The sequence below is a fragment of the Mytilus californianus genome, unplaced genomic scaffold (assembly GCF_021869535.1).
Source record: "Mytilus californianus isolate M0D057914Y unplaced genomic scaffold, xbMytCali1.0.p SCAF_11, whole genome shotgun sequence".
NCBI classification, from domain to species: Eukaryota; Metazoa; Mollusca; class Bivalvia; order Mytilida; family Mytilidae; genus Mytilus; species Mytilus californianus.
Window position 1 is genome coordinate 17518705 of NW_026262593.1, and position 20479 is coordinate 17539183.

At 33.3% G+C, this 20479-nt stretch overlaps 1 protein-coding gene across 7 annotated transcripts in view; it reads left to right on the top strand.

The window, feature by feature from the left end:
- Positions 1–20479, top strand: part of LOC127720719 (uncharacterized) — a 65237-nt gene that overhangs the window by 31402 nt on the left and 13356 nt on the right. For all 7 annotated transcript variants that reach the window (XM_052227491.1, XM_052227490.1, XM_052227484.1 and 4 more), the window contains 2 exons: positions 5681–5794; positions 8974–9000. In XM_052227491.1, coding sequence (XP_052083451.1) covers positions 5681–5794; positions 8974–9000 — 141 coding nt within the window. The remainder of the gene's footprint in view (positions 1–5680; positions 5795–8973; positions 9001–20479) is intronic.

Genomic DNA, 20479 nt, shown 5'->3' on the forward strand with positions numbered 1-20479 from the left:
CTTATTTTTTGTTTGTTTTGTTTGTTTCACAATTCAACTTAGTCAGTTTCAATCACTGTGTGATAAATCCTTTCAATCTGATAAATGTGCTTCCGGGCAGTTGTAACTCATTTATAGAAACTCGTTGTTTTGAACTGTAAATAGACCTAAATAATAGGATAATCCCTTACTAAGAACATGATTTACATTTATCCTTCACAATTAAGAGACATCAAATCATACAATTTCATTGGTCGAGAGCACTTTGCTATATTCTAAATAAAAAGTGTCAATGTAACAGCCGTTAATGTACTGTTTTTCTATAGCTCTGCGGGGGTCAAAGTCGTACAAGAATCTGTTTCAGTACATACATCTTACACAGTAAAGAACTTTCAAGCAACAGTTGAGTCACCTTAATGTATGCCATATTGTTGTTACAAATAAGCAAATACCTAATTTTTTAATTGTAATGACATATTATTAACAATTTATTGTTACAAGTTTTAATAGTTCTTTATCATGGGTACATGTATAACCGCCGTACAGTTGATTCCAGACGTTGCTGCATATCGAACTGTAGCTGGTAGAACGAACGTCCAAATATTTTTGTTCAAAGACTAATGGCCGTAAGAATAAGTATTCAATGTTTATAAAAATAAAGTTTACTGCTTCCTGACAGCATTGTATATTATTCATATTACATGATCACCCATTTGAATTTAAACAACAAAAATCACAACAAAAAACGGTCACATTTAGTGTTCGAGTCAACATAACATGTTTTTGTTTATAGTTTTATCAAGATGTGTTACACAGTCTTTGTGCCGCGATGTTTACAAGTAATGCATACACGTGTCTGTCTATTTAAAAGAGTCACAACTAATGAGAAACCCGTAGTTATATTTCATTTATAGATATTTAAAGACTAAACTCCAAATTTCGTCATGGTTCATTGTCTTTATAGTTTGTTTGTTAAGTACCGTACATTGCAAATCTTGTTCTGGTCATTGTGCGTTTTGGCTATTCAAAGCCGATCAAAAAAGTAAAAAATGTGTATGTAACTATTGCGTGACAACTTTTCAAACCTTATTTAGGTAAGTACTTAAACTTATCAAGTAAAAATACTTTGCATTCGTGAATTTTCTGCTCCAGAACATTTTCGAATCCATGACACATTAATAGGAAACTCCCCGAAAATCTTTGAATATGCATGATATGAACGTATATTACTTCAAGACGATGTGTCGCATGTTCTCTTGACCTTCGTGTGACCTTGACCTCAAGATCAAAATACTAGATTTTCAGGTATATTTTCGCGAAACCTCTGAGAGGCTGGATTGCAATCAGATTCTGCCAAATGGGCTCCTCTTGCTGAATTTAGTTATGTTTCACGTTATACAAAGACAAAATTCAGGTGTTTTAATTTTCAATATGAAATGTTAGAAATGTTAAATAGTTAAGGCGTTCTCGGAGGAGTGAACGAGAGGTTTGTACATGGAAACATTTTATGGTTACAGTTACTCTTGCAGTCAGTAAATTCGTAGACACTTTATTTAATTTCAGCATTTTGGTACATAGTAAGCTTTTTTCATAAATATGATTTTTATGAACACTTTTCTTGTAAATTATTTTTACAAAAACAGGTTATTGGCTCAAAAGGTGTACGATAAAGTGTCTATGAACTGACTGAATGCATGAGTGACTCTATTCATAAAAAGTGTCCGTGTGTCTTCGTATACGAGCGTTAGCGAGTACTTGTCATGAAGTAAGGGATTATCATTCTCTTACAAACTTAGAATATTGTAAAGTGCTCAAGGCTCAAATAATCTCTTGATTGGTTGTATTCAAGAATTAGTTTCATTGTCAGTGCAATGTTTATAATTCATGCATGACTTCCTTTTCAGCATTTCATTTATGGATTAGTTTTAGTGATGTCAGGACTTTCTTATAATTTGGGAAATATTTAAAAAAATGCGTTATAGACATTAGGTGACACAACAGTACAAAGAAAAGGTAGGAATGGTATATGTTTCCTGATTGTGAGTATGAATGTAAATCATGTAATATTTTAGTGAGGAATTATCCTTTTTTTTAATTTACATTTTCAATCAATAAATACATTTGAGTTAACACAACTGATTTTATTTCAAAGCCAATATATTGGTCCGGATTTTTAAATCAAATACTATTTCATTCAGTCAGGGGAATGTTCAAATAAAATGTCTTTAAAAGTTTTAAATATATTCAAAACTTAAATTAATTTCCTGTTTTTTGTGTGTCTTTTTTTATTGGAAGATTGGGAATAACTATTTTTCCCAACTGCTGGTCCAGTAATCAGAGTTTGGAAAGCTAAAGATTTAGGTTATTTTTGGTTTTAGACTTTTTTTTTCTTTTTTTATGCATTGTTTTGATATTATTTAATTTTTTTTAGGAACTTGAAGTTATTAATATTTTCATAATAACATTAAAGGTACCAATTTTACTGCACCAATAAACTTCAACTTATTTTTTGTTTGTTTTGTTTGTTTCACAATTCAACTTAGTCAGTTTCAATCACTGTGTGATAAATCCTTTCAATCTGATAAATGTGCTTCCGGGCAGTTGTAACTCATTTATAGAAACTCGTTGTTTTGAACTGTAAATAGACCTAAATAATAGGATAATCCCTTACTAAGAACATGATTTACATTTATCCTTCACAATTAAGAGACATCAAATCCTACAATTTCATTGGTCGAGAGCACTTTGCTATATTCTAAATAAAAAGTGTCAATGTAACAGCCGTTAATGTACTGTTTTTCTATAGCTCTGCGGGGGTCAAAGTCGTACAAGAATCTGTTTCAGTACATACATCTTACACAGTAAAGAACTTTCAAGCAACAGTTGAGTCACCTTAATGTATGCCATATTGTTGTTACAAATAAGCAAATACCTAATTTTTTAATTGTAATGACATATTATTAACAATTTATTGTTACAAGTTTTAATAGTTCTTTATCATGGGTACATGTATAACCGCCGTACAGTTGATTCCAGACGTTGCTGCATATCGAACTGTAGCTGGTAGAACGAACGTCCAAATATTTTTGTTCAAAGACTAATGGCCGTAAGAATAAGTATTCAATGTTTATAAAAATAAAGTTTACTGCTTCCTGACAGCATTGTATATTATTCATATTACATGATCACCCATTTGAATTTAAACAACAAAAATCACAACAATAAACGGTCACATTTAGTGTTCGAGTCAACATAACATGTTTTTGTTTATAGTTTTATCAAGATGTGTTACACAGTCTTTGTGCCGCGATGTTTACAAGTAATGCATACACGTGTCTGTCTATTTAAAAGAGTCACAACTAATGAGAAACCCGTAGTTATATTTCATTTATAGATATTTAAAGACTAAACTCCAAATTTCGTCATGGTTCATTGTCTTTATAGTTTGTTTGTTAAGTACCGTACATTGCAAATCTTGTTCTGGTCATTGTGCGTTTTGGCTATTCAAAGCCGATCAAAAAAGTAAAAAATGTGTATGTAACTATTGCGTGACAACTTTTCAAACCTTATTTAGGTAAGTACTTAAACTTATCAAGTAAAAATACTTTGCATTCGTGAATTTTCTGCTCCAGAACATTTTCGAATCCATGACACATTAATAGGAAACTCCCCGAAAATCTTTGAATATGCATGATATGAACGTATATTACTTCAAGACGATGTGTCGCATGTTCTCTTGACCTTCGTGTGACCTTGACCTCAAGATCAAAATACTAGATTTTCAGGTATATTTTCGCGAAACCTCTGAGAGGCTGGATTGCAATCAGATTCTGCCAAATGGGCTCCTCTTGCTGAATTTAGTTATGTTTCACGTTATACAAAGACAAAATTCAGGTGTTTTAATTTTCAATATGAAATGTTAGAAATGTTAAATAGTTAAGGCGTTCTCGGAGGAGTGAAACGAGGGAGAAAATAAATAATGTTATTTAATGTTTGCAATTTTTAAGCATTTTCAAGGGAGCTTTTGTGAACAAGGTTTGTAAAAATAGGTGCATTTATCATTCGGTAACATTATGTAGAACGTCACATGCGGAGTGTTGGCTATGTTTGACACGGGGTGGCAGTTTAGAAGCGAAGAAACCCATGATTCTATGTCATGTCATAACTTTGTATTATCAGATTAGTAATGACGAACGAATTTTCAGTTCAAAATATATAAGTTTTCTACTCGATATACATATAGTAAGGCATTTTACTTGTAGATAAGGACAGACTTATATATATAGGAGCGTGTAATTCAGTGGTTGTCGTTTGTTGCGGTGTAATATATTAATTTTTCCTTCATTATTTTGTGCATAAATTAGGCCGTTAATTTTCTCGTTTGAATTGTTTTACATTTGTCATGTCAGGGCCTTTTATAGCTGACTATGGGGTATGAGCTTTGCTCATTGTTGAAGGCTGTACGGTGACCTATAGTTGTTAATATCTGTGTCATTTGGTCTCTTGTGGAGAGTTGTCTCATTGGCAATCATACCGCATCTTCTTATTTTTATATGATCCTTGTTTTAATGAATGTCTGACCCCGTGAGATGCAAAATCTGCCACTCTCTTCAAAATTAACTTTAAAACTAAGAAATGTTGACTAGGAAGAAAGCATTAGGTCTCATTCTGTGATTTGAATTCTTTTCTATATAAAAAAAAGTACGGAAATAGGTCGCTGGAAAGTAGTTTTTTATCCAGAGATTTGCATTTGAAATCTCAAAATCAGCGACTCGGAAAATTGAGGATGGGCGTTTGACAAAACATAGCACTTTTAAACGCTGATTCTGCTTGTTGGAAATAGATTATGGGTCGGTTCCTATCGTGTAATACATCGTTGGCTGCTAACAATTCTCAAAAAAATGAAAACTTGATACTTTTATTTACCTTGATTGTTTTTCTTCGCTTCGAAACCCCCACCCCGTGTCAAACATAGCCAACATCCCACGTGTAGCGTTCTACGCGGCGAGTAAGTACTGTAACAGTTCGAGTTAAATTGGAATTCTTTAATTTATATTGATGACTTAACATGCATATAATGTGTACAGTACATTTTTGTATACAAATTGTGTACATAACTCAGCATATTTTTAATATCATATAACGCCTTCTCTTAGCTTGTTTTTCACTTGAAAATGCAGAACGTCTAGAATCAACTGCATTGCGGTTATAACCTGTGTATATCCAAGTAATCATGAACGATAATTTTGGAATTTTTATTTGTAAATATCATTAATATTAAAGTCAACAAATGAATATTGTCAGTCTTTTGAATGTCAAATTACCACATAAACGACAATGAAAATTCATCGCACCTTCAAAAATCCCACATAAGAAATTATCGCACTTACAGTGATAATGCATAGCACGTATAGTTAAAATGAATCACTCTCAAAAATCCATATTCTAGATTATGTTGCTTTAATACCACATTTTTGGACTTTTATCCTGTTAGTGTACATTGTTTTGTAACATTCTAATGAAAATGTGTTAAAGCATACATTCTACAACGGCACTTTATATACACTGTTTCTTTTACCTTATCATTGTCTATATTCCGTGTAAATTATATGCGATTGCGTAATTTACACGTTACACTTTTGTTTTTTTTTTATCTTGAAACTATGGATTAATAATTGATATGAAATATCATTTCTTTCAGATTTGACGATCTTCTCGTGCATATTACAGTTGATAGCGAAAGCAATAAAGAGGGGTGGAAAACAATGAAAGAAGAGAACATAAGAAACCAAAAACATCGAGACCGCATTGAAAGGTTTTATTTATATTATCTTTTGATTGGGTTTTTAGTACACGTGATATCTTCGGAAGTTTTTCGGACGCGGTAATGATTCATATGGCTGTTATAGACTATTTTTGTAGCAGATTCAAAAATAACTATGCACGGGTTTATTTATAGTTGTTAGAATTTGCTATAGAGTATTTTTTGTAGCAGATTCAAAAATAACTATGCACGGGTTTATTTATAGTTGTTAGAATTTGCTATAGAGTATTTTTTGTAGCAGATTCAAAAATAACCATGCACGGGTTTATTTATAGTTGTTAGAATTTGCTATAGAGTATTTTTTGTAGCAGATTCAAAGATGACCAGGGATATACTTCCAGTTGTCGAAATTACAATCTCGCTTTTTTAATTTTCATTTTTATGACCTAAACGAATGCGACTTGTCGCCGGACTTTTATTTGCCTTAAATATGTCGACGGGTATTACTAATTGAACAGGAACTGACTTATCCTTGCGATACACCTGTATTCACCGCCTTGTTTTGGTTGAGTTTGTGCTGCTCGATCTTCAGTTTTTGTATGAAGTTGTTAGTGGGTCGCTTTTAGCTGGTGGTTTTTTTCTGAGTGTTTTTAATTTGCCACTTTGCTTTCTGTATTTCTTTGATTGATATGTTTTTGTTAATGTGTGCTTTTGTTGTGAATACATGATGATAATAACATGGCCACCATTGCTAGAAATAGAATGAATTTCATACCAACATGGCCACCAATGCTAGAAATAGAATAGTCATACCAACATGGCCACCAATGCTAGAAATAGAACATACATACCGACATAGCCACCAATATTAGAAATAGAATATTCATACCAACATGGCCACCAATGCTAGAAATAGAATATCCATACCAACATGGCCACCAATGCCAGAAGTAGAACATACATACCGACATAGCCACCAATATTAGAAAAAGAATATTCATACCAACATGGCCACCAATGCTAGAAATAGAATAGTCATACCAACATGGCCACCAATGCTAGAAATAGAACATACATACCGACATAGCCACCAATATTAGAAATAGAATATTCATACCAACATCTAGAAATAGAATATTCATACCAACATGGCCACCAATGCTAGAAATAGAACATACATACCGACATAGCCACCAATATTAGAAATAGAATATTCATACCAATATGGCCACCAATGCAAGAAATAGAACATACATACCGACATAGCCACCAATATAAGAAATAGAATATTCATACCAACATGGCCACCAATGCTAGAAATAGAACATACATACCGACATAGCCACCAATGCTAGATATAGAATATTCATACCAACATGGTCACCAATGCTACAAATAGAACATACATACCGACATAGCCACCAATATTAGAAATAGAATATACATACCAACATGGCAACCAATGCAAGAAATAGAATAGTCATACCAACATGGCCACCAATGCTAGAAATAGAACATACATACCGACATAGCCACCAATATTAGAAATAGAATAGTCATACCAACATGGCCACCAATGCTAGAAATAGAACATACATTTCGACATAGCCACCAATATTAGAAATAGAATATTCATACCACCATGGCCACCAACACTAGAAATAGAATAGTCATACCAACATGGCCACCAATGCTAGAAATAGAATAGTTATACCAACATGGCCACCAATGCTAGATATAGAACATATATACCGACATAGCCACAAATGCTAGAAATAGAATAGTCATACCAACATGGCCACCAATGCTAGAAATAGAATAGTCATACCAACATGGCCACCAATGCTAGAAATAGAACATACATACCGACATGGCCACCAATGCTAGAAATAGAATAGTCATACCAACATGGCCACCAATGCTAGAAATAGAACATACATACCGACATAGCCACCAATGCTAGAAATAGAATAGTCATACCAACATGGCCACCAATGCTAGAAAAAGAACATACATACCGACATAGCCACCAATATTAGAAATAGAATATTCATACCAACATGGCCACCAATGCTAGAAATAGAATAGTCATACCAACATGGCCACCAATGCTAGAAATAGAACATACATACCGACATAGCCACCAATATTAGAAATAGAATATTCATACCAACATGGCCACCAATGCTAGAAATAGAACATACATACCGACAGCCACCAATATTAGAAATAGAATATTCATACCAACATTGCCACCAATGCTAGAAATAGAACATACATACCGACATAGCCACCAATGCTAGAAATAGAATATTCATACCAACATGGTCACCAATGCTAGAAATATAAACATGGGGTTTTTGATTGATTGATTGATCGGTGTTTAGCGCCAATTTCAGCATTGTTTGCTATTTTGTGGCGGTCAGTTTTTTATTGCTGGAAAAGGCCGGAGTGCCCGGAGAGAACCACCGTCATTCGGCAGGAAAACTGGCAAACCTTGTCAATCAAGATTGGAGTCAAGCACACCTACCTTGCTCGAACTCACAACTCAGTGTTGACAGGCTAGTGATACAGTAATTGAACGAATAAGTCCACTCGGCCACAGAGGACCCTCAACAAGGGAATTCAATGCAAGTGTTGTACATTATTATAAAAACCGTTAACAATATAGGTCTCTGGTTGATAGTTCAATTTGTATCATTTCCAACCATACCACATCTCCTTATTTACATATTGATTGGGTTTTTTCGTCGTTTTTCTTTATGGTCATGGTATTTTATGTCTTGCTTCGACTTCTAGATTTCGATTGCCCTCTTTGTTCCTCTTTTTAATTATTGTAGCTGATAATCAAAAATAAAATTTCTTAACTGCATACATCGTTTTTACAATGAACATAAGTTACAAATGTCTTCAACTAAACGGTAACATTCATTGTCTTAGATAATGTTATTCAACTGTACATATGTTGTTTTTTAAATTTATTGAAAGTTACTCTACACCGGTTAAATCTTAGTTTAAACATAATTTTTAAATACGTGTATCATTAAAGGTGTAAGACAATCTTTTCGAAATGTATACTTTCCTAATATTTCAAAAGTATTGACTTTTTTTTATGAATTTTATTATATTTTAATTAATTTATATTAGTACTAAGATAAACATTCATGTGAACTATTTTTTAGATAAAAATATACAGTTTGATATATATTGTCATCTTCTTTTTTTTGCAGAATGCTATGTACTTTTGGAAATGATAGGTAAATTTAATCAAATAGTCATTTTATGAATATTTCAGTACTTAAAACATTATTTAAGGTTGTTGAGACACTTTCAGGACAGACATTTTATAATTATATATTGACATAATCACATATTAGTAAGTAATTAACTTATTATGTTTATTTAATGGTTCATTATAGAACTATTGAGGCGGGCAGATTTCTTGATTGGCTATATTTTTGAAATGAGTTTCATTATTCCTAAATTCAATTCTTTATTACTTTAAGCATATTATACTTATCAGTACACGAATAAATACAAATACATTTTTATAACACAAAATGGCATAATTCATCAGAGAAGCAAATACGCATCAAGTATTGTCTACTTACAGTTCAGTCCTATGAGTAAGTCCATCAGATAGGAATTTACACAGATTACGCAAATCTTTGACATTTTCAGTACTGAGAAGTTGAAATAATTTGAACGACGGTGAACGCCTATAATAATAAGGTTGAATTAACTGACTCCTTAAATCTCTATAGCATTCACGTTGTACTACAAAATGGAATTAATCTTCAATGGTATTCAAAGTACAAAGAGCACATTTTCTGTCTAACCTTTTTACTCCATGATAACGTACAATCTAAGACGAGTTAAATACACTATAAAATTCATATGTTTAGTGAGATTATTCTGTATAAATAACACTGAGATGAAATGTTCATTTGATCATTTAAAGTGTGTTTTGATTGATCATGTATTCCTGTTTTTACAATCAATAATAAATTACTTTCAATAATCAAACCAACTGTTTCTATTATTACAAAAATTATACAGTTGTTCCCTATAACAGTTTTTAAGAATACAGTTGCTTGTGGATAATAATTTTAACCAGTACTTTACTATTTTATACATTCTAAAATACATGAAAGGTTATCGACCCAATTCAAAATAGACCATAACATTTGTTGTACTCTGTTTGACACCGAAAATATTTTTGCAAAAATCAAGTTGTATTTTTCAATATTTGGAGCTTTACGGAAGCCCCATATTTCACAACCATAACATAGTATACTACTTATATAAGTATCAAACAAATTCAAATATGTAAAAACATTCAAATACAATGATGAAACCTTCGACTTTAAATCAAATACAGCTTTTCTACTTTGCTCAACTAAATGGCAGTGAGCTTTAGCTTTACCGTTAAGATTTAACAGTACACCAAGGTTACAAAATTCATCAACTATGTCAATAGCATTGTCATCATAATACAATATTTCTTCGTCTTTCACAAATCCTCAGTTTCTAAATACCATAATTTTTGTTTTGGAAATATTTACAGTCAAATCCCATTTACAAGTATATAATAAAAGTATATCTTACATATCGTGCAAGCCAATACCTGAATCAGAAAATAAAATCATGTCATCAGCGTACATAAGTAAAAATAATGATAAGTCTTGTATACGTACTTCATACATGTGGTATATTACTATTACGTAATAGGAATTCCATTTCAAAGTCATTGACATATAATGAAAAAAGTATAGGAGAAAGCACTTCTCCTTGCATAAGACCAACTGAACTTGTAAACTGCTCAGAATAAAAACCATCAATTTTCACACATACTTTTACTGCGGAATACATTGATTTTAAAACAGACAGCAATTTACCTGTTATACCAATTCTTGACAGTTTCAACCATAAGTTAATTCTTGATACGGAGTCAAATGCCTGTTTGTAGTCAACGAAGCAGCAATATAAACGTTTTTTCTTAAAAATTGCCTTCTGGACAAGTGTCAACAAACAATCAATTGCATCAACAGTGCTGCTACATTGTGTACCAGGGCGAAATCCAAACTGCGCATCGGTGATAATATCATTATTTTCAACCATATTAATAGCCTTGCATTTATAATAGATGTAAACACGTTCGCTAAATTACTGACCAAACTGATTCCACGATAGTTCGCTGGATCGGATGAATCACCTTTTTTAAAAACAGGAAATAACACTGCGAGTGCCCAAGATTTCAGAAAAAGGTCCTGACGCTAATGTCCTATTGAATATCTCCTCTAGGAACGGTAGCAGAATATCTTTGAATTCAATGAACAACTCGTTAAATGTATTATCAGTACCATGACTTTTACCACGTTTAAGGTTAGAAATACACTTCAGAATTTCATCTTGTGTAATCATTCGATCAAGTTCATCATATGTTGTGTCGGAAACGGTCTCTGGACTATCGAATGCCTCATTAACACAATCATTTGTGACCAAATTTCTAAAATGCTCGAAGAATTCTGAAAGTTACACATCAGAAATTTTGGCTCTCTTCTTTTGAAACAGTTTGTAATATTTCTTTGGTTCGCTTTTACGCACTGCATCTATCAGATCACCTTCTTGACGCTTATATTTTCGTTTTAATTTATTTTCTAAATGTTTGTACTGTCTTTTAGACGTAATCAATATTTGATGATTTTCGACATTTTTGTCTCTATTAAATATATACAAAGAACTTATATAGATAGATCGAAGTCTTTTGCACTCGTAGTTATTCCATGGTTTGTCTTCTTTATAACGGGTCGTCTTACTACGGGTACGATCACATGTATTATATGAATTCTGTGAGTTACAAAAGACTGGGGAAATAACTTTCATCAAATTTGAAGTAAAAGATTCAACATAATTGTCAATACCCTCTTGGAATTTTTCAATATCAGAAAATACTATATGGCTAAGTGAACCACTGTTTAAAGTTAAAGACTCATAACACTGATCTTGTAGCTCTTCTTTCCATCGGTAACTAATATATGTATTGTTGGACTACCACAGTTACGCTCGGGCTCCTGTGAATCGTTTAATATGCACTGCAAACGAACATGTAAAGGCGCGTGGTCGCTGAAAGAAGTGAAGTTACAAACAATAAACTGGTCTACAATGTGTAAAAAATCATATGGAACCAATACGTAGTCCACAACACTCATTCCCCGGGAACCACAAAATGTGTAGTCATTAGCTAAGGCAGCCTTATGCCGTTCATAATACGTAGTCCAGTGCTTCTTCACAAATTTAACAATTTTAACCCGTTACTCATTAGTACTTTGATCTGGATTTCTTCTTACTGGTAAATTTGTGTCACTCAAATACCCCAAAATATGGTTGAAACTGTAAAAAATGGGGCCACATACATTGTCATTTTTTATAAAATCATCAAATATAGCAGTTCTTGCATTCATGTTTGTTCATGCATTATATTTTTTGTTAAATTTATTGTACTATTATGCCTCATGTGAGGCCTTTAGTGAAATAAAAAGTTTCAAGTTTCAAAGTTTCAAGTCACCTAATAAAAATACCTTCGCAGTATCTGATGAATATTTTTCAACAGAAGTTAACAAATCATAAAATAAATCACAATTATACATTTTGTAATAATTTGAATATTAAGCAGGAGGTAAATATACACATCCAATATAATAATCAAACCCACAAGTTGTTATATCGCTTGACACCTTAAGCCATTGTATCGTTCTGAATGTCAACTACTTCAACATACTTTGCAAAACAGTGATTTATTAACAAATATAGTCCACCACCTTGTTTACATTTACTTTTTAGTAATGAGACTGGCTTACAAATATACCCATCTATAATATCATCAAATGACTTATCAATCCAACACTCAGACACAATCACAATATCATATGTTTCAATGTAAGATAAAAAAAAATGGCTCATTGAGTTTATCATGTAAACCAACATTGATGTTCCAATACAAAAAGTTATTAGAGGAGATGCTTCCCGATGTGTCATAATCTGCGCCCGTGTGTATATCTGCTAACACTTCAAAGCAGGACCCACTAGACGAGCCATCACTCACTAAAGATTTATTAGGTTTTGTACTTGAAATGCTAGGTGTTTTTTCGGCCCCTGAATACCCTGGACCCGACAATGTATCAGACATTCTATCAACAGACTGATCACGACGTGCAATTTTGAATAGTTCATTTGATTTAACCACAGTCTGCTCACCATCAATAAAAAGTTTATCTTTAATAAGCGACACTCTTTTACCTGCCTCTTTTGCTTTTTTATACACAGGAAATAATAGTTTGCGTTTTTCGTGGATAGCTTTTGGAAAGTGTTCAGAAATTGAAATGGTTGACTCTTGTAATTTTTGAGAGTTTTGACGTACATTATCCCTTTTCTGACGTTTTATAAATTTTGCAATTATGGGCCCGGCTTACACATATTCCGATTCGACTTGTTGATGAATTTCTTCCCCATCCTAAAGGCAGATGCTATTTCAATTGGTTCTCGAACTTCCAGAGATGTAGCACACGTTTTTAATGCTATCAACACAGTCTTCATCCTCCACCTACTCGACACAAAAAAACATCAAATTGTCCCTCAAGTTTTCACATTGTAGGTGTTCTAGCTGATCAGCCATACTCTTGTTAACAACACGTAATGTAGTTACATCATCGGCCATGATAGCCATGTCAGATTTATTTTTTTCGAACCCTGCAGATATAAACTGCTGACTATTTTCAACGTTCTCAACTCGTTTCACAAGGCCATAACAACTGTTCCCATGTTTGTTAATTTAGAGTCAATGCTTATAACTGATGACTTTATTTCATCAACCGATTTCATTTTCGATGTAAGATTATCAATTTTATTTATCAGGTCGGACATCCATGGGGGTGGACTGCTGAGCGAAATAGGGGGAGGGAGGTACAAAGTCATTCCGATATGCGATGCTTGCTGTAAAGGATAGTGCTGAAACATAGTACTAAATGGATTTGTGTCCTGTGATGATGGAAAATTGACCGTTGGCATCACATTAACACCAGATGAGTTTGTTATTGTTTGTGACATATTAAAAATGGCGGAGGAATCAAACGCACCACAATCAGTTTTACTTTGAACACGATTTCTTTTTCATCAGCTCGTTAATTAGTTTATGACACACTGACCATAATATAGCGACCAACCAACACAAAATACATCTCAAATCACATTTTTTTGAGAGGCCTAACAGACATGTCGAGCAGTCCAGGGGGACATAACTCATCTGATTTTTTACAAATTGAATAGATGTTAGGTGAAATTCGTTGCTGATCAGGAATTAGGTCTTTCTACTTTTCTTTGGAAAGACCTATTGATTTTATTCTGATTATTAAGTCTTTCCACTTTTCTGTGGAAATAAAATTATTATTATTAGGTCTTTCCACTTTTCTGTGGAAACACCTATTAATTTTGTTCTGATTATTAGGGGACGACCCATTTGATATTCTGGGGGGGGGGGGGGGGGGGGGGGCAGGAGGATTTTGAAAATGAATAACTCAGCCTTGATAATCACAAAAATAAATGGTTTGTTCTGTGGTAGTTTGAAAATAAATAACCTGACTTGCAATGTATTAAAAATAAATAACTCGGCAGGTCTATTTGAGAGCATGAGATTGCACCAGATTTTTCATAAAATTCAACTTTTTTTTCAAAAAAAAGCGGGAATCACTTCCCAAATCTTTGAATAATAAAAGTATAAATATTATTTAAAATACTTGAAATGTCTGAAAAATGGGTTTCATTTAACTTGAGGTATATTGTCTCAGGAACACTTAACTCACTTTTATTACATATGGCAGTAACTACATGAAGGCAAATGCCTCATGTAGGAAATTTCAAAACCAAAAGCTTGTCTTCATATCAAATTATTTTCACGGCAAGTGTCTTGCAAGAAGCAAGTTCTGTTCTCCCTCAGACGTAGCTCCTGTTTTTTGGGGATCAATGTTTCTTATTTATTTGTCTTTTGTTCATTGATAGCCCTTCTGTATTCTGTTAGTGTTGCATTCCTTTTGTAATTTAGTAACTTTGTTATTAACTTGATCAAGAGTTTAAAAAAAAACAGCAGCCACATACTTAACTATGTGAATTAAATTTTCCTTTATCTTTGTCTTTTGATGTTGTTCCTAAAAACTTAAGTCTTACACTGAATCTATACATGATGCTTTTGAGACCAAAATATTGTCAAAAAATGATTAAAACAGAACTTTCATTTTCAGATTAAGAAAGGGTATGGGAAACACATTTTGCATCATTAGTTCTATAGCAACTTGGGGCCTTCAGCGGCTCCAAAACCCTTCAAATTTTTTTAGCCTCGCTCCGATCGGCATAAATGATTTGCAATACTTTTAAAAGACACTAATTACAGCCAAACTTTAATATCTTGTATGTATACAATACATGTATATGCAGTTGGGAATTCAGAAGATTAAATTCTACAGATGATGATGATTAATTCTGATTAAATGGTACATAATGATTGGACTATTCATGTATTATTTATAATAAAAAATGAATTTAAAAATTGTATGTTTTCAAATATTATAAATATAGTTGTGAAAATAAATAATCAGTCCCTTGCTTTAATGAAAATGAAAAACCTTGCTTCAACAGTGCAGAAAATAGATAATCTGTCCTCTTAGTTTACAAAAATAAATAACCGATCAAAAACAAATTTTTTCGCAAGATGTCGCTTGGATGTTTGGTTTATGATATCGCATAGTTTTATGCGCTTTTGAAACAAACCCTACTTAACCGTATACTTTTGTTTGTAAGAGTTATCTCCCCGAACACTGTTTTTCTTGTGGGTGCATCTCCTCCGTAACCGTAAAAGAAATCGACAAATTTTCCAAATTGCTTGTTATATCCTTAGGATGTCTTGTCTAATTTTGACCGAAGCGATACGAAGACTCCATATGGGAGTTATTTCCCCTTCTGTATTTCACTTAAGTGATATCTTAATGTATCACATCAATGGTCAGTGATAGAGACCTAAGTATTTTGATCTAAGGTCCTTGGTTAAAAAAAAAATGAATTTGAGGTCAAGGTCAAAGGTCAAGGTCATGTTCTCAATTTTCACTTTTCCTTGTATTTTGATCTATTCTGACACTTTTAAAGATATATATAAAAGAACAGATGCAAATTTTTTACCTCATTGTGATGAAGATATGATACATTTGGTCTGAAACAATCTAATGAAATCTTATAGAAGTTATTGCCCCTGAAATGTTTTAATATAAGTTTAATTGATCATTACTTCAACTTGGTACATGATAAAGCCATAGGGTCTTTTGCTAAATGTTGGTTGACATATGAACTTGAAAAATGTCAACCGGAAGTGACTTTGAGTAAACCGAAATTAGCCATTTTTGCATTTAGTTCTTGACATAGAACCTAGAAACCATATATTTTTTAAATAGGCATACTTAAACCTATCATTTGTGTCCGGAAGTGACTTTTAATAAACCGGAAGTAGCCAATTGTCTCCCTTATAACAGGCAAAGTATGTCGAAATCATGTATTTTTGGAATCAGTGTAAATACAGCTATCAAATGAGACAGGATGTGACATTTTCTAAACCGGATATAGCAAATTAACTTCCCTTACTTTAGACAAAAGTATAAAAAAAAACATATATTGAATCAGTATGATGAAACTTATCTGGATTGGACGCCAAATGTAACTTTGAGTAAACCATAGGTAGCTTCTCATCAATTATTTAGAAAATTGATGTGGAATGACCTTCAATCGCCACTCTTATTTCTTGGGTGTAATTTTTATTTCGCAAGATGTCGTTTAGATATTTTGTATATGATATCGCACAGTTTATGCTGATTTGAAAATGACTCTGATTAACCAAATACTTTTCTTTGTAAGAGTTATCTCCCCTAACACTGTTTTACTTTTGGTTGCAATTCCTCCGTAACCGTAAAAGACATTGACAAATTTATTTTACCAAATTGCTAGTTACATCCTCAGGATGTTTTGTCCAATTTTGACCGATAGAGACCTAAGGTATTTTGATTTGAGGTCCTTGGTTCACAAAAATGAATTTGAGGTCAAGGTCAATGACGTTCTCAATTTTGATTTTTGATTTTTATGATTTTCTCTGACACTTTTGAAGATATATATAAAAGAACTAGTGCAAAATGTTTGCTTTATTGTGATGAAGATATGATACATTAAGTATGAAACAATCCAATGACATCTTATGGAAAGACCTTCAATTGTTCTCTGAAGAATTCCATCTTTCCGATATTCCCGGGCTTGTATTTCCTATCATGATTTCCTTGATAGAGGGTTGCTGCTCACAAGGAAGCTATTAAACCAAAAGTTCCAAATGGTGAAGTTGAAATCATCCCTTCATAAATTTTACGGACGCCATCACGAGTTGGTTGACCGTTATGGAATATCCGTTTCACAGATGATAGCGGATATGTTCCTAATGTCGTAACTACAATCCCGTTCCCTTTTCACGAATGTGACCTACCGAATTAGACAATTTACCGGGTTTGTACTAACATGAGCAACATGACGGGTGCCACTTGTGGAGCAGGATCTGCTTACCCTTCCGGAGCACCTGAGATCACCCCCAATTTTGGTGGGGTTCGTGTTGCTGAGTCTTTAGTTTTCTAAGTTGTGTTTTGTGTACTATTTTGTGTCTGTTTGTCTTCTCTTTTTTAGCCATGGCGTTGTCAGTTTATTTTCGATTTATGAGTTTGAATGTCCCTCTGGTATCTTTCGCCCCTCTTTTATATGAGTTATTGCCCCTAAAATGTTTTAATTTGAGGTTAATTGATTATTTCTTCAACTTGGTACTTAGTAAAGCCATAGGGTCTTTTGCATCATGTTGTGTGACCTTTTACCTTGACAAATGTCAACCGGAAGTGATTCGGAGTAAATCGGAAGTAGCAAATTTTGCATTTAATTCATTGAAAGGTACCTAGAAACCATATATTTTCTAAATAGGCATATATAAATCTATCATTTGAGAACGGAAGTGACCTTCAATAGACCGGAAGTGGCTAATTATCTCCCTTATTACTGACATAAATATCTAGAAACCATATATTTTTTGGAATCAGTGTGAATACAGCTATCATATGAGACCGGAAGTGACATTTTTCTAAACCGGATGTAGCAAATTATCTTCCTTATTTCAATCCAAAGTTTATAGAAACCATGTTTTGACATACTAAGTAATATATGGTTATATCTAAGGTTAATTGATTATTACTTCAACTTGGTACATGATAAAGCCATAGGTTTTTTTGCAAAATGTGAAGTGACATATGACCTTGAAAAAGACAACCGGAAGTGACCCGGAGTAAATTTTTGCACTTAATTCATTGAAAAGTACCTAGAAACCAAATATTTTTTATACAGGCATATGTTAACCTATCAATCGCGACCGAGGGTGACCATCAATAAACCGGAAGTAGCTTATTATCTCCCTTATTACAGACAAAAGTATATAGAAAACCAATAGTTTTGGAATCAGTGTAAATACAGCTATATTATGACCGGAAGTGACATTTTCTGAAGCGGATGTAGCAAATTATCTCCCTTATTTCAGACAAAAGTATATAGAAACCATCTATTGATTGAATCAGTATGAAAAAATCTATGATCGGACGCCAATAGTAACTTCGAGTAAACCGGAAGTTGCTTCTTATTAATTATTTAGAAATATTGAAGTGAAAAACCTTCAATTGTTCTCGGAACGATTGGTGTTTAATTGTATGTAAATTTCTTTTTCCCGTTTTTTATGCGTCTGCTAGATGGCTGATAAATGTTTATTTTATCGGTGTGTGTTCCTTCCGAGCTTGCTGGAAGGTTTGACAATTTGACCTGCCAAAAACATCAATTAAATAAATCATGGGCTAACCTAGAATTTTCATTTTTCTTTAATCAATTTGCAAACAAGAATATGACAATAAAGAAGTTATATGCATGTTATGTGGAAAAGTCTTACATCAGTAAGCTTTTCAAGGAATCAGCAGATTGTAACAGAATGCTTTCATACTTGGTAGGAATGTTTGCCATTATGCGTTGTTGACAATATTGTACCGCCATTTTTATTTAACCATTATTACAAGAGTTATGGAACTTTGGCCATTTGTAGGAGTATTGTAACAATAACGCCTTGCGAACGCCAGTCCTCTTAGACCGTTTGACAGAAAGTTCTAATTCTTGGTATGATTTTTAGCTCACCTGACCTGAAAGGTCAAGTGAGCTTTTCTCATCACTTTGCGTCCGTCGTCCGTCGTCCTGCGTCCGTCGTCCGTCGTCCGTCGTCCGTAAACTTTTACAAAAATCTTCTCCTCTGAAACTACTGGGCCAAATTTGACCAAACTTAGCCACAATCATCATTGGGGTATCTAGTTTAAAAAATGTGTCCGGTGACCCGGCCAACCAACCAAGATGGCCGCCATGGCTAAAAATAGAACATAGGGGTAAAATGTAGATTTTGGCTTATATCTCTGAAACCAAAGCATTTAGAGCAAATCTGACAGGGTAAAATTGTTCATTAGGTCAAGATCTATCTGCCTTGAAATTTTCAGATGAATCGGACAACCTGTTGTTGGGTTGCTGCCCCTGAATTGGTAATTTTAAGGAAATTTTGCCGTTTTTGGTTATCATCTTGAATATTATTATAGATAGAGATAAACTGTAAACAGCAATAATGTTCAGCAAAGTAAGATCTACAAATAAGTCAACTTGACCAAAATGGTCAGTTGACCCCTTAAGGAGTTATTGCCCTTTATAGTCAATTTTTAACCATTTTTCGTAAATTTTTGTAATCTTTTACAAAAATCTTCTCCTCTGAAACTACTAAGACAAATTTAACCAAACTTGTCCACAATCATCATTAGGATATCTGTTTGAAAAAATGTGTCCGATGACCCCGCCCGTGAACCAAGATGGCCGACATGGCTAAAAAATAGTACATAGGGTAAAATGCAGTTTTTGGCTCATATCTCTGAAACCAAAGCATTTAGAGCAAATCTGATGAGTATAAAATTGTTCATTAGGTCAAGATCTATCTGCCCTGAAATTTTCTTACCAATCAGGCAACCCGTTGTTGGGTTGCTGCCCCTGAATTGGTAATTTTAAGGAAATTTTGCCGTTTTTGGTTATTATCTTGAATATAATTATAGATAGAGATAAACTGTAAACAGCAATAATGTTCAGCAAAGTAAGATCTACAAATAAGTCAACTTGACCAAAATTGTCAGTTGACCCCTTAAGGAGTTATTGCCCTTTATAGTCAATTTTTAACCATTTTTCGTAAATTTTTGTAATTTTTTACAAAAATCTTCTCCTCTGAAACTACTAAGACAAATTTAACCAAACTTGTCCACAATCATCATTAGGGTATCTAGTTTAAAAATGTGTCCGATGACCCCGCCCGCGAACCAAGATGGCCGACATGGCTAAAAAATAGTACATAGGGTAAAATGCAGTTTTTGGCTCATATCTCTGAAACCAAGCATTTAGAGCAAATCTGACATGGGGGTAAAATTGTTCATTAGGTCAAGATCTATCTGCCCTGAAATTTTCAGACCAATCAGGCAACACATTGTTGGGTAGCTGCCCCTGAATTGGTAATTTTAAGAAAATTTTGCAGCTTTTGGTTATTATCTTGAATATTATTATAGA